This window comes from Colossoma macropomum, unplaced genomic scaffold (assembly GCF_904425465.1).
Source record: "Colossoma macropomum unplaced genomic scaffold, Colossoma_macropomum, whole genome shotgun sequence".
Lineage (NCBI taxonomy): Eukaryota > Metazoa > Chordata > Actinopteri > Characiformes > Serrasalmidae > Colossoma > Colossoma macropomum.
In genome coordinates this window covers 7,753,851-7,770,152 of record NW_023494796.1, presented here as the reverse complement: position 1 = coordinate 7,770,152, position 16,302 = coordinate 7,753,851, and the positions used below count along the sequence as shown (strand labels likewise).

General features: G+C 38.3%; 1 protein-coding gene across 1 annotated transcript; it reads right to left on the bottom strand.

Annotated features, from left to right (window-relative positions):
• Positions 1-85: 85 nt before the first annotated feature.
• Positions 86-15,808, bottom strand: si:dkey-192k22.2. The gene is made up of 8 exons (XM_036582880.1): positions 15,522-15,808; positions 7,303-7,542; positions 6,097-6,429; positions 2,940-3,053; positions 2,738-2,803; positions 1,977-2,024; positions 1,556-1,600; positions 86-132 (listed from the first exon to the last, which is right to left on the bottom strand). The coding sequence occupies exons 1-8, from the start codon at positions 15,607-15,609 to the stop codon at positions 86-88; spliced, it is 981 nt and encodes a 326-aa protein (XP_036438773.1). The 5' UTR covers positions 15,610-15,808.
• Positions 15,809-16,302: the final 494 nt, after the last annotated feature.

Sequence of the window (16,302 nt, the reverse complement as noted above, 5' to 3'; positions counted from 1 at the left end):
ACACCTACCTTAATTTAATTTCACAATACAATGGAAAATACAAAATAATATATAAATATCTTTTGAGCATAAGCATGTATGTGTGTCATGCACTCATACCTGTCAAAGACACCTCAAAAATAGGGGACAGTCCTGCTTAAACAGAGAAATCAGACATGGTGTAAGACACAATGGATTATAAACTCTTAGTTTCTCACAGAATTAACATCTTTGTGCATCATTGACTGACAAAAAAGATCTAATACTTGCTCTCAGTTTTACAGCATCCTGGGTGGCTGGCCATAGACAAAAGCTCTTAGTCTACACTGTTCAGTGTACTCTTAAGAAGAATGAATGGATAAAATGATGGCACACAGATGTGACCTCCTTTCTTCTAGACTTTGTTGCATTTCAGTAAAAAGCTATATGGCAATAGGCTAAAGAAGCATCAGTGAACCATTAAAACTGCAAAGATATCCCTCATACGTTAATTAAAATGCATTAAGCCAGTATAAAAGGAGGTGTGAGTTACAGTATGAATTTCAGTACACAGCCAAACTCTTACCTCGCTTGTACATTTCCTGATATGACAAATGAAGCCGTTCTGTGAAAAAAATAAAACAAAGAGTTTTTACTTCAGAAGAAAAGTCCACTGAACTGGGCAATGTTGTAGCCCTCCAGAGCTGGAAGCTGAAGAACACTTCAGTACAGACATAACTCTCTAAATCAACCCCTTGCAGTTCTTCTGAAACAACTTCTGAAAGTTTGATTCGAATTCAATAAACAACATAACCAACTATATCTTCTCATCACTCTACCTCGCACTACCGCTCACTTGCCACTATATTAGAAACACCAACCTTTTAGTTCCACTCACTGGCCACTTTATTAGAAACCCCTGCCTTTTACTTCCACTCACTGGCCACTTTATTAGAAACACCTACTTTGTACTGCCACTCACTGGCCACTTTATTAGAAACACCTACTCTGTACTTCCACTCACTGGCCACTTTATTAGAAACACCCACCTTATACTTTCACTCACTGGCCACTTTATTAGAAACACCTTCCTTATACCTTCAATATATAGATGTACAATTACAGACTGTAACTCCTCTGTTGCTGCACAATTTATTAGCACCATCATTGACCAGGTATTATTTGGGTGGTGAACCAGACAAAAATATCCAGCTTAGAGCAGCTCTGTGGTCAGAAACTGACCACTGGTGAGGGGCAAGAGGGTGAACACAAATTATATCTCAATAGATGGACTGCAGTATCTAACTGTACACCAGCAAGGTGGAAGTTCAGGATAGGAGTTTCCAGTAAACTGGCCACTGTGTGATCAGTGCAATCAAAATTATTATATCTGACAAGAACAAAAAAGTCAGACTGACACCAGCAAATTATGAATAAGATCACTGCCCAAGTAGCAAATAGAGACCTACAATGTTCTCCATATATATTTTCATCAAAATGTCAAAGCTAGAGTGGCATATTGAGACAAAGCCCAGCACAGTCATATAAAGGGTAACATTTACTGTGGAGAACTGAATAGGGTTCCTTCTTCTTTTACCTCTTGAGTAATCCTTTGGCGTCTTCTCTAAGAACAGCTCTTCATCTGAGGACAGATGTATGACAGAGACATTTTAAAGGCTTACATGTCTGTTAGATGTAACGTAACAATCATGCTTTCTGCCCTCAGAGAACCTTTGTTCTCCAAAACTTCTAGTATCTGAAGAAGAGAAAAACTTCTGTGCCCTCTTTTCATATAATCCTCAAGGTAGATTGAGTTTATTTATTTATTTTATTTGTTTGAGCTCAGAGAGCTGTAAAATGCCTTGAGGGGATAGATGAAAGTTTTCAAACTACAGTCAAACCCTTCAAAAGAGGGATAAAGAAAAGTTCTCATTTATGTAGCTCCATTCTGTACTTTCACTATATGTGCAAATAGGCATGTCAACAAACCAAATGCCAGCAGGCACACACGCACGTACCTTCTGCGCTCCATACTGGGATAGAAATATCAGGCAAATCACCTAAAGCTGAAAAACAACAGAATTACAGAACTATAGATCAGCATTACCAACACAACAGAAAATGAAAATGGCTCTATAAGGCGCCATAAACGTTTTTCTATTGTTACAAGCTTGACATCATAACAGTATGTGCTATTTAGAAGCATTTTCAAAAAGATTCTGTATAGAACCATATGGAACACATTCTCCTTCAATCTGAAGAACCATTTCACCATGCAAGAACCATTAAAGCCTTCAAATGATTTTATATAGAACTCATGGTTCTAAATAGAACCATTGCCTTTACTAAAGAGCCCCTAAAGAACCTTTTTTGTGTAGTGTTTCAGCTTGGCCTGCTATTTGAATAAGCTAAAATACTGGACAGCTAGTCAGCTAATAACATGAAGAGAGGCTGGAAAATGATCATGCAAAGATGAATTAGGACCGTTTTGGTCCATAAAACCACAAAATCATAAATGGACCTCAGGGGGAAAATTTAAAATACATGAATAACGTAAGATATGGACCCTTTAACCCCTTAAAACCCCAGGCTTATTACATACTAAGGCTTATTATTCAGTAATTACAAGGACTTCAGTGTAAACTGGCTGAGCTATTCTTAGATTATAGAAGAGTGTAATAACACCGTGCGCCCACTGGTTGGCTCTGGGCATTTAAAGGGTCAAATGAGGAGTAACAGCAGGACTAGTCTCAGATTCCTGTGCTTCTGCTGTACTCACACTTAACTCTTCGCTTGGAGAAGCTCTTAGGCCGATGGGCAGCGACTCGAACTGGCGCTGACTGTGCTGGAGAGAGAGAGAAAGATATTACAGTCCTTTCACAGCACTTCAAAAGATGAAGCCAAGGAAATGTTGGTCATTCAGCTGTGGTTTGTCTGTCTTCCTCAGCTGTACTGCTTCTGCGATAGGTTAACAGACTTACCGTGAAAGCAGCGTCTGCTTGTGCAGACCTGAACCCAGACACTTAGCATGACCACTACGATCACGATCAGTACCAGAATCATCCACACGGCGATGCTAAAACCCCACCACCTCACTGACAACACAAAGAGCAGAGAGACAGAGTGAAAGGAAGTCCACTGATTTTTCAAAATGTCTGTATAATTAAATAGTCAATAAAGCCATTGTGAGATGTGAGATGTGAGATGCTCTGTTCTAGAGAAACCTGCCAAGTCAGATTTCTTTACAGTGGTGGTGATAGGAACGAGACATCCACCTCTAAAAACTCCTTCACAGAATGTTATTACATGAAATGGTTGTGAATACTCTGCCTGATGCCTGAGACACTGTTTTACAGTAGTTTTGTGCTAAAGATTTTGGTATAAAATAATTTCAATCAATTTATTTAAATCCATTTATAGTGGAGGGGTACATGAAGGGCGTTCTAAGGCAAAATAGTCCCCCCAAAAGTCTCATTTTTTCATATTTACCACTATTTTACCATCATCAACACTACACATAAAAACACGTGTAGGTTACTAGTCGTCTTGGATAATAAATAAAATGTCTATATTAGTGCTGTAGACATGGCGACCCCTGGTTCCTATCACCACCACTGTAAAAAAATCAGAGTCTGTGAGTTTCTCTACAATGAAGCATTTCACGTCAAACCACCCTGAATGACTCTGTTTACATCTCAACCACTGAATTGAAATGCAGAATATTTAAGAAATTTTTAAGAGTTAAATTTATTCAGAATGGTTTGATGTGAAAAGCTTCATTACCGAGAAAATTAGTTTTTCTACAATGGTCATTAAAAGCAAGGGTTGCAATGTCTACAACACAACATTTTATTTACTATTTAAAACCTCAGACACAGTCAACCTACATGTGTCTGAGTTTTATGCAATGCCGATGATGATAAAATAGTGATAAATCTAAAAAATACCTTTTCATTGGGGACTATTTTGCCTCACAACACCCTGCACGTACCTCTCAGCCATGAATGCCCTGCTGAAAAAATCAGCGCAGTCCGTCTAAGCTGGTTTATGCTGGTCTAAACTGGCCTATAAAGGTTATCCGGCATGGTCATGCTGGTTGACCAGCATACCAGCATCAAAAACCCAACATATGCTTGTCTATGCTGGTTTTTCTAGCTGGGTGGAGTTTAAAGGCAGCATATTCATTCCATTTCATGTAATTACTTTCTGTGGGGGAGCTTTTAAATGCATTACATTCTTCAGACGTCTGGTTCCCATCCCCACCACTGTGAACAATACTCTATAAGTCTTTCTAGGACTGAGCTGTTCACATGAAATCACTCTGACTTTGTTCATATCATACAGAATAGAATGTACAGAAATTGTGAAAAATTCCCTTTTAAAATAGCTGATTAGGGTATAGGGCTCTAAATTATTTACATAGTTTAAATTATTAAACTAAATTATTTACTAGTCTTATACATATTATAACTCTTACAGTGTCGTTTTCCTTGGTAAATTACAATTACAGTGCTGAAAAATTGGTCTAATTCCCTTTTAATGTAGTAGATGTCATAACAAAATCTTTCATCTATAAAGCAGTGCCTTTAAAGAAAAAAAAAACATTGTTATATTTAAAGTATATTAATGTAATAAATTACAGTATTTCAATGTTTTAATATGGCAACTACAACATAAAGATTTTCTTTTGTTAATTCCGATTAACGCTGTTATCTCTAAGTCTTCAGATCCACAGTAACTTAATAACCCCAAATGACTCGGACAGCCTGGACCTTCTGTAGAGATTTGTGGCTTTGAAGAAGGCCAACTCTTAGCAGAGCAGAATGATATATTGCAGTAATATATTTATCAGTGGTGAAGTCGAAATATAAAGTGGTACTGTCTTCTGTCCTGCCAGAATCAATAGACGGAATAAAACATGGCCTCGGCTAACCTTTAGACTCGATTTATAGGGAAGGATTGAGAGAGAGAAAGAGAGAGACGATAGGAAGGACTGTATTGATATTGAATGTCTGAGGTGTTGTCTCGAGCCACTATCAGCAATTTCAGCTCGCTTTTCTGAAACTCAAAGACAACCTTGCATAGGAAAGAAAAGCCAATGGCATAAAGCCACTGATTTTGGTTCACAATGCACTATGATGTTATATTTGGCAAATAAACCATCTAAATGGTGTAACATTTAATAGATATGTACTGTACATTTACTGAAACCAAATCTCTTTGATGCAGGTTTTAAAATCCCAGCATGTCTTTGGTGCGGTTCCTTATGTGAACTGTTGCACTGGGGTATTAACCCAGCGAACAAAATGACATCCTTAGGGCGTCCTCAAAATGGCTTTAAAAGATATTGTTTTGTACTGTCCCACAGGACGTCCTTTTCTGATGTCTTCATTATGTCCCAAGAAAGTCCCATGTCACTAATAAACGGTTACACTGTTTTGAATGAACTGTTACAGAAACCAGCGTATTTATTTATATATATATATATATATATATATATATATATATATATATATTAGCAGTGTAGCCCCACCTATTCACACTGAAGGTATAAGGAGTTTTTCAGCCCGGGCTAATTTTTGAATGAGGCATGATTCAAGGCATATACCAGTCATGGACATACACCAGTCTTACAGGCACAGTAACCAAAACAGCCTTTTTAATTCTAAAGTTGACTTTACATGGTGAAACTTTAGTTGCTTGAAACCTACATTAAATTAAATTGCACTTGGGTTGCATAAAGTGTCCTGCAACTCATTTGAAACTCAACAGCTGCAAGCGTCTCAACTTCATGAAAGAAGTTGCATGAAACAGCCAATCAAAATGGTGATAGCATGTCACGTGATCACAGTGAGTAACACTTTTAAGACATGGGGAGAACATGCAAACTCGACACAAAAAGGGCCCTGGTTGCCTGGCCGGGGAATCGAACCCAGGATGTTCTTCTAAACTAGCTGCATGAAAGTTTCACCATGTAAAACCAACCTCAATAGTGGAAAGCGTTTATGTAAAAAATAACTGTGACATCAGCACAAACATTATAAAGGAACCTCAAGGAACAAATGTACAAATAAAATGTAGAATAATGGCCCTTTAAATTGACTTAAGAAATGGACCCAAACATCAGCAAAAGCTCACCTTCCTTAGTAGATGCTTTGATAGCGTTGCCTCCTACATAGCGAAAAAAGCACTGGCTTCTGTTTGATTGACACTTGAGATTAGAGGTAGAGTCTGTTTCTCCTGATGATGGCACTGTGGACAGTCCAGGTCTTGTAACTGGTTTGTGGGAGGTTGGGCTTGCCTTGACTTTGTTTGGGTATGCGCAGTCTCTTTGAGGTTGGGCGCAACAGCCTAACAGTGTGAAGTTCAGGCTGGTGTCTATGTGCAGTCCACTTTGGTTGAAATGACCATGCATAGTCACATTCTGGAGAGTCTGATTTGTGACCTGTAGCATCAAGACCGTGTCTAGATCTGGAAAAAAGACCAAAAAATACAAGATTTCTGAATTATGTTCATCAAACAGACTTTCTGACACAAAAGAAGATGCAACATATTACTCTACACATATTCTTAAAAATAACTTCTTCAGTTGGTGTGTATAAAGCTAGCACACAGCTCCTATCATGTTATGGGCAACAGCACTTTCAAATTATGTCAAAAACAAAAAAACAACAAAAATGAAGATAGACGTTTTGTTGTAGCGTCTATACATTTTTGTTTTAGATTAAAGCATGTACCGCATAAACCATATACAAGTCTGTTTAAGATTACTCCACATCTTCATGCAGTGTCAGCCAAGTGAGATTTGGGCATGCAGTTTGTACATGTATGCTACATTGGCAGCTATAAGCTTGGAAAACGGTGTAAATTTCATTTTTAGCCAAACTATCCTTTACACTCACTCATTAAATGGATGACCTTCAGATACAAAGGAAGATGCAACATACTGTGACATTAGTGAATTGCTCTTTTATTGGCAAAACACATGCTTTCAGCACAGAGCAGGTGGTTAGCCAGAAAACTAAGAAGCTAGTGGTCAATAAAAGGTGCTGGACTCCTTGTGGAAAAAATTAACCTTCTTACTAGAAAATTAACGTACCACTATAACAAATGCATTTCAGCAGCTAATAACACTTCAACATAAATCAATGGTTTAAATTACTAAGCACATCCGCATCTCCTGTTGCCTTATGAATGTGTCTTAATCTTGAAATGGCCACAATTTGAACAAGGAAATAAAACATCAAGCATGGAAGGTAAACAAGGCGATCAAAAAAGAAACAGCATGTTCACAAGGACACATATACACGCATGTACATACATACACATCCTACTTGATCCCACCTGAGAGTGAGGCGTTGTCATGGAGACTCCATAGGTCAGCCTCAGTCTCACACACAAACCAGTCTTGCACCACTTTGTCTTGGCTGATCATGTTCTCTTTTGTCTCCACTTCACATAGGGCATTAATCCTACTTGTATTCCTGTACTCCTGACAAATCTGCCCATCCTTAGGACCTTGCCCACTCATAGGGTCACAGGGGTTGAAGGACAAACAGTTAAACGGGATCTGCAACACTGGATCTGAAGAGAGAGATCAGTAAATTTGGAAAAAATAGAAATAAATGACCATCATAGTGGAAACCAATCTACAAAATGTAAAGCCACACTTTTAGTTGGCGCCATGCCCATATAAGGAACTTATTGTATTCTGGATGCTGGTCAGCAGCAATGGAAGTGGATATACTGACCACCAGCAAAACCAGCATTTGTTGTGCTTTGACACAGATATGCTGGCCAACCAGCATGACTATGCTGGGGTGACCAGTTAAACTAGCACTAACCCAGCTTAGACCAGCATGAAATGGTGCAGGGTGGTTTTCTCTATGAGTGAAATGAATGACATTTTCAAAAACGGCTGCTCTCACATCCTGTGGTAAACTATATTCCAAACTCGATTCATTTTGCTGTATATACATTTTCCTCCTAAATCCTGGATATTCTGAGTTCTGCGGTTGTTAAGAAGCCATTATGAATATTGCTACATGCAAGCTAACATAGCTCCACACTGAACTCACATCATAACTTTGCTAACCACACCAACTACCTCATGTAAACAAGCTTCGTCCAGTGTGGTAGTTAATTGCTTTGGCGGTAATAGTCTACTGTCTGTGTAGCTGGTGTTGGTATATACTAGTGTGGAGGTTGAATAGTAGACTTACTTTCATGCAATGTCACTTTAGTGCTCAGGAGCTTTAGCTTGTTTGTAGCATGTATGTGGCATTTTTGTATTTCACCTGCTAATGACCTTGTAATCCAGAGGATCCAATGACATTCAAGTGAAAAATGTACTCATGACAAAACGTGTCAGCTTTGGAACCTTTTTGTTTACCACAGTACACAATGCGCCATTCATTTGTCTAACTACTTGTACCCTGAGTTGTTAATATAGGCACGATGCCGACTACAGAATGACACATAACTTCAGAGGTCTATTACAGGTTACTGCTATTTGTTCAGTCATGAGATTTGCCAGAAACATGCCTGAACACGGGAGGAGAAGCCTCAATATGCAATCACTGTGAGCCGCAGACTCGTTTTAAAGAATAAAATAAAGTAATAAAATATTTACTGTGGCCTGTGACATACATTAGGTTAATGTACAGTTCCAGCACACCCTAATAAAGCTTTGAAAGGAGTATCTCAAACAGATATGCTAACATGGCTAACAGTGAATTGAAGCTAGTGTCTGCAAACTAGCATAATAGCATTTACGTCTTTCATTAGCACTTCTGAGTGAGCTGTTCCTTTAAATGTACAATAGGAACTGCTTTTTCTCATCTTGACTGCTAAAGATCTGTACATAGACATGCTCCTGGGGGGCTGAATGCCCTGCTGAAGGGCATGAAGGCAGCAGGTAGATAGTGTGGGTCATTTTGGCTCATTCACACTCTTAGTACCCATGGCGGTCATTAGCACTGTGCGCTGGCCTGAGGCTCTGGCTGTCCGGAGGGGACAGCAAGCTCATATGCTGCTGAATCCTCAGGCCTTTCAGCACTTTCCCCAAGATTTTCAATGTTGTTAAACTATTATTCATTTGCCAGTTTATTAGGTACATTCATTGGCCACCATCATACTGATGCTGCACAGATTTATCAGCCTCCATACATCCTGTACATCAAAGAAAAGGGATCACCACAGGACCACCACTAGCCAGATATTATTTGGCCGGAGGATCACTTTCAGCACAGCAGGGACATGGTAGTGATATGGTAGTGTGTGTGGTGCTCCTGGAGTTGCTGGATTTTTACACACACAAGTGTCACTGCTGTGTTGAGAATGGGCCACCACCCAAGAGCAGCTCTCAAGTCGGAAACTGACTAATGATGAAGGGCTAGAGGATGCCTAATATCTGCATCAGCAGATGAGCTGTGGTCTCTAACTGTCACAAGCAAGGTGGAGCTTAAAGGCAGGAGTTTCTAATGTGGTTTCCAGTAAGATACACTACTACCACTGTCACACACATTACAATGTCACTGTGACTGCTGCGCTGAGAATGGCCCACTATCCAAATGATTGTGTAACAACACATGGGCTACAATAAGTTAGTGTTAAACAAAGTGCACCGATATGGCAGGTGTTTCTGATAAAATGGCCAGTTAGCACAGGTACAGGGGTAGTTGCACCTATTAAACCTTGTATTCTTTATATTGTGCTATATATTGCATAAGAGTTCTGACATGTTTGTCAGTGTTCATTCATGTTTCTCATAATGCAGGATCACCTCTTATGAATCCTCATCACAACGAACACTAGCAACACATTTCATGAGCAGTGCAGTTTTATTTTTTCCTCTGTCACATGGCTTCTGCTACAGCCACATGCTGTTCTTTTCCTCCTCAATATTGATCCAAATGTTATATAGAAGGGTTTGTTATTCCTCTCCTGTCCTTCTCCAAAACCATCGGAAAACCATTTGTATTGATCTGCAGCACCCCAGACATGCCAGGATAATACGTTTTGTTCAACATGTAAAGGGTAAAATGTCGAAATTCAGTTTAACCTGGAAGATTTTAAGGATTTTAAGGCCTTCAGGATTCAGGGTTATTGCTTTTATCCCATTTCACCTTTTTATTATGTTATTATATCTTATGCCTTTTCACATCCCAGTAAGAGGCGTGTTACATTTGGAGCCAACAGCATGAGGTGGCTGCCCTTTTCCCTCAAAATTAATGGTGCCCTTTTTGATGGGCTCTAAACCCTTAATATGCTGCTGTGCAAAACCTTTGTAAAACTTAAATCTGGTCTCTTAGCTGTTATGTATGGCAATAAAGAGTTGTCAGAACAAAACATCTACATTATAAAAACAGTGTAGTTTAATACTAATACCAAGACGACACACTTTAAGAGTCTAGGTGTATCAGAAAACTGATGAAGCTTCCTGGCATTTTATGTTGGCGTTTAAGGGAAGAGGGATGTGGGGGTGCTAAGGGAGCTGCAGCATCCACTGATTTCAGAATTATTTAACTGCCGCTGCTAAAAATATTAAAATGCTTTCCAATTGTTGGCTGTTTTGGCCGTGTTGCTTAAGGGTTATAGCCTAGTTCTGAGCCCCAAAGCAGCCTAATATTGAGTTTTTCTAAATTAAAAAAAAAATATCTAATGTCCCACGTTTTTAATATTTTCATTTCTTATCAACCATTATTACAAACATTACATCTCCCACTTGTTGTGCTGTCAAGTACTGAAACTTCAGCATGTAGCTTGACCATGGGCACGACACAATCAGTTATCATGCCACATATTAACAATCTGATTGGATGTCACAAGAGAGCATGGTGTGTGTCAGTAGTTTGATGTGTCAGTTATATGTGCATATTGTCATCTCATGCCATATTATAAGACATTATGATGTTCTGTTTGATGTTAATTATACAACCGCATTTCCAAAAAAGTCGGGACGCTGTGCAAAATGTAAATAAAAACATAATGCAATGATGTGCAAATCATTTAAACCCTATACATCATTGAAAATAGTACAAAGACAACAAAATGTCAGATGGTGAAACTGAGAAATGTTTTTTTTTTTAAATATTTTTGAATTTGATGCCAATAACATGTTCCAAAAAAAGTTGGGACAAGGGCAACAAAAGGCTGGTAAAGTTTTGTCAGATGTTGAAACTGAGAAATGTTTTGTTTTTTTTTTAATATTTTTCAATTTGATGCCAATAACATGTTCCAAAAAAAGTTGGAACAAGGGCAACAAAAGGCTGGTAAAGTTTTGTAATGCTAAAAAAAACACCTGGTGGTTAATTGGCAACAGGTCATTTACATGATTGGGTATAAAAAGCGTCTTTCAGAAGTAAAGGAGGAGGGGTTCACCACGCTGTAAAAGACTGCACAGGCAAATAGTGCAACAATTCAAGAATAACGTTTCTCAGTGTAAAATAGCAAAGAACTTTTGCTTTTCATCATCTACGGTACATAATATCATTAAAAGATTCAGAGAATCTGGAGAAATCTCTGTATGCAAGGGACAAGGCCAAAAACCAGTATTTGCTGGCTGTGGCCCTCAGGTGGTACTGCATTAAAAACAGACATGATTCTGTAGCGGAAATCACTGCATGGGCTCAGAAACACTTCAGAAAACCATTGTCTGTGAAAACAGTTTGGTGCTGGAATGCTTCCACCTTCTCTGGGCCCGAGCCCATTTAAAATGGACTGAGGGAAAGTGGAGAAGTGTCCTGTGGTCTGATGAATCAACATTTGAAATTCTTTTTGGAAATCATGGACACTGTGGGTTAAAGACCACTCAGCTTGTTATCAGAGCACAGTTCAAAAGCCAGTATTCATGATGGTATAGGGGTGCATTAGTGCACATGGCATGGGTGATGTGCATATCTGTGAAGGCGTCATTAATGCTCAATGATATATACATGTTTCGGTAACATATGCTGCCATCCAGATGACGTCTTTTTCAGGGAAGGCCTTACTTATTTCAGCAAGGTGATGAAAACCACATTCAGCATGTATTACAACAGCATTGCTCCATATTAAAAGAGTCCAAGTGCTAAACTGACCTGCCTGCAGTCCAGACCTGTCACCACTGAAAACATTTGGGGCATGATGAAATGAAAAATAAGACAAAGTAAACCCCAAACTGTTGAGCAGCTGAATATATGATATATTCAAACAAGAATGGGAAAACATTTCACTTTCAAAACTACAGCAGTGTCTCCTCAGTTCCCAAACACTTACCAAGTGTTGTTAAGAGAAGAGGTGAGGTAACACAGTGGTAAACAGGCCCCCGTTCCAATTTTTTTGGAACATGTTGTTGGCATCAAATTTAAAATGGACATACATTTTTCAAAAACAATAAAATTTCTCAGTTTCAACATTTGATATGTTGTTTTTGTACTATTTTCACTTAAAAATATGATTTACATGATTTGCTTATCATTGCCTTCTATTTTTATTTACATTCTGCACAGTGTCCCAACTTTTTTGGAAATGGGGTTGTAGAAAAAACTGGGTAAGTCACATATATATAAGCTTTTTTCAGACAAGCTAACTGCTCTTGTTACACAGTGTTTATGCATGGAAGAAAATTTGTTTTTAAATATCATTACATTGTCACTGTAATTATCTAATAGTACATTTAATAGTATGTTCTTACATTTCATATTTAAAATCAGATCTGCATATAGAGTACTGCAATATTAGAATTACTGTCTATAGTGGTATTTTGATTTACTGAAGTAATCATCATATTGCTGCTGTCAGATCCAAACTCATTTTTGTCTTTTTTATGGCATAATTTGTAAACACCAGCTGCTCTTTACATCATGACAAAATTTCACTCTGAATGGACCAGTAGAAGTGGTCTAAAATGACTTGGAAATAAATAGTTTTTACATTAACTCCTAAAATAAGTTAAGAACTTTTTCCTTCACCTGTATATGTACATTTTTGGATATATGAGGTTTTGTTCTGACTGCGACAATATAAAGTCTTCCACAAGTTCCAAAAATGCCTGTTTGAAACACTATTTGAAATCTGTTTCTCTGCGTAGTTTGTTATCCTGGTCTTTAATGGTCAGAACCACCACAGGACCACCACAGAGCAGGTGCTATTTGGGTGGTGGATGATTCTCAACACTGCAGTAACACTGACGTGGTGGTGGTGTGTTAGTGTGTGCGCAGGTACAAGTGGATCAGACACAGCAGAGCTGCTGGAGTTTTTAAAAACTGTGTCCATTCACTGTCCACTATATTACCTTGGCCCACCTTTAGATGTAAAGTCAGAGACAGTAGAGCTCATCTGTTGCTGCACAGTTTATGCTGGTCATTCTCTAGTCCTTCATCGGTGGACACAGGACGCTGCTGGCTGGATATTTTTGGTTGGTGGACAATTCTCAGTCCAGCAGTAACCCAGTAACACTGAGGTGTTTAAAAACTCAAGCAGCCGTGCTCTGTGGTGGTCTTTAGGGGATCCGGACCACTGAAGAACAGAGTGAAAGGGGCTAACGAAGTATGAAGAGAAACAGATGGGCTATAGTCTGTAATTGTAGAACTACAGAGTGCATCTATATGGTAAGTGGAGCTGATAAACCAGACAGTGAATGGAGAAACAGGTTTTAATGTTAGGGCTGATGGATGTATAACACATATGTGCATGTTTGTTTGTATGTGTGTGTATGATGAAACCATGCGTTTGCACAGAGGCAGATTTTGGTCACCGCAGGAGCAGAGCAATTGGATGATAAGAAATCGAAAATGCTGAACTGCACTCAAGACGTGGTCTTTTCACACATGCAAACACAGATGAGTCGATTAAATACATCACGTGTGCACACTTTCTTGTGATTACTGGCAAGCCAACTTGAGGCAACTTGTCTTTTATGGTCATTCCATGCGTCTTGAGAGATGTATGAACACACAATTGGTGTTAGAAATTTACTTGTTTATAGTGCTAATGTTAAATAAATGTGTTTGTATGTGAGAATGTATAGCTTATATAAATGACTGTAGGCTTTTAACCTTTGCTTTAATTGAAAGTGATAAGTAAATTTGCATTTTGTTGATTATAGGCTCAGAGAAATATTCTAGTTCTGTTTTAAAAGCAGTTTGCTGCACATTCTAAGCTCTTCACTACATCTGATGAGAGATTGGTATTAAGCGTTTCTCTATAATAAGAAAAATAAGTACCCTTTAATACACTTTAATTCACAAATTCACACTTAAACACACAAATTTCACATGTCTGAAAGTTCTATTTATGATATAACAGTGGCATTTATGTATGATGAAGCAATCACTAATGATTCTAGAATCGGATCATAGGATGATGTGGCAGTTGGCAATGATTAGATTCTAGAATCTGATTGTTTGATTTAACACTGGCATTTATTTATGATGAAACAATCATTAATGATTAGATTCTAGAATTGGATCATTTGATGATGCCACAATGGTATCTGTTTAATGTAACAGTAACAATCAGATTCTGGAATCTCATTGTTTGATGATGTAACAATGACATTTATTTATGATGAAACAGTTACTAATGGTTAGGTTTTACAATTGGACTGTTTGTTGATTTAACAGTCACTAACAATTAGATTCTGTAATCTGATGATGTAACAGTGGCGTTTGTGTATGATGTAACAATCACTAACAATCACAAATTGGATCATTTGATGATGTAGCAATCATTAACAATTAGATTTTAGAATCTGATTGTTTGATGATTTAGCAATAGCAATTAATTATGATGTAACAATCACTAATGATCAGAATCTAGAATTGGATCATTAGATGATGTAACAATAACTAATGATCAAATTAAAGAATCTGATTGATGACGCAATGATGGCATTTATTTATGATGTAACAAACTCTAATGATCAGATGCTAGAATTTGATCATTGATGATGTAACAGTGGCGTCTGTTTATGATGAAACAACCAGTAATGATTAGATTCTAGAATCTGATTGTTTAAAAATGTACCATAGCATTTATTTATGACATCACAATTACTAACAATCAGATTCTACAACTGGATAATTGGGTGATGTAACAATCACTACTGATTAGGTTATAGAGTCTGATTGTCTGATGATGTAACAATGGAGTCTGTTTATGATGTAACAATCTCTAACAATTAGATTATAGAATCTGATTGTTTGATGATGTAACAATGACAATTATTTATGATTTAACAATCACTATTGATTAAATTCTAAAACTGGATCATTTGATGACGTAACAGTAAGTAACAATTAAATTCTACAATCTGATTGTTTGATGATGTAACAATGGAGTCTGTTTATGACATAACAATCACTAAAATCTGCAATCTAATTGATTAATGTTACAGTGGCAACTATTCCTGATGTACGAATAGCTAACAGTCAGATGGTAGAAACTGAACATTAAGTATGGTGTAACAGTGATGTAACAGTGGTATCTATGATCTATGATCAGATGCCAGCATCTGAGAGTGTTCCAGAACCTTAAACTAATACAGGGTTAATCACGTGTTCATAGGCAGGCATTCTTACCTGTGTCGGATGGAAAGAACTCTGGCAGGCAAATGATGAAGGTGAGGAAGACGAGGACAGCAAGCTTGGCAGCTGTTGCTTTCGACATGGAAACCACGTGTTGACAGAGAGCTCACTCACACACACACACACACACTCACTTTCCTGCATACACGCACATGAGCGAGCCCACCTTTTGTCCTGTCTAGTCCAGTCATCCGGTGACAAAGACAGAAAGCAATGCTAAAAGCTTAAGGTACAAATTGAACGTATCTCTACCGCTCACTCAAATGTGTGTCATGCTCAACAAACAGTAGAACCACTACGCCACTTGATTTCCTGTCTTTCTTCCTGTTTCTACACCAATGTATGCAAGAGTGAGAGAAAGAGGCAGGCAAAGAGAGAGAGACTGAGGTGAATCATTACTGTAACTCGCTTCACAGATGCATGTGTATGTCAACAGTGCTGTAGGTCTTTGTATAATGCTACAGTATTATTATGTTAAACAGTTACGACTGACGCTGTAGGCCTTGAGTTGTAGAAGTTGTGGCCTCACGTTTGTGTAACTAACTTTAGCTGGTGATGCAATGGGAAACTCAGGAAAACCACGCAGGGTTAGTGCTGTGGTATTTTTCCTCGAGGGCAAACATGCCCTTCACACTTACCCATGTGTGCACACAACCAATGGTCCCCCAAAACCAACACTGAAACCTCATACACCTCGCTTCACTATTTGGACTCTAACTCCATCCGCTAGTTAGGTCTCCTCCTATCTAGCATGTGCATCCTCCAAGACATGTGA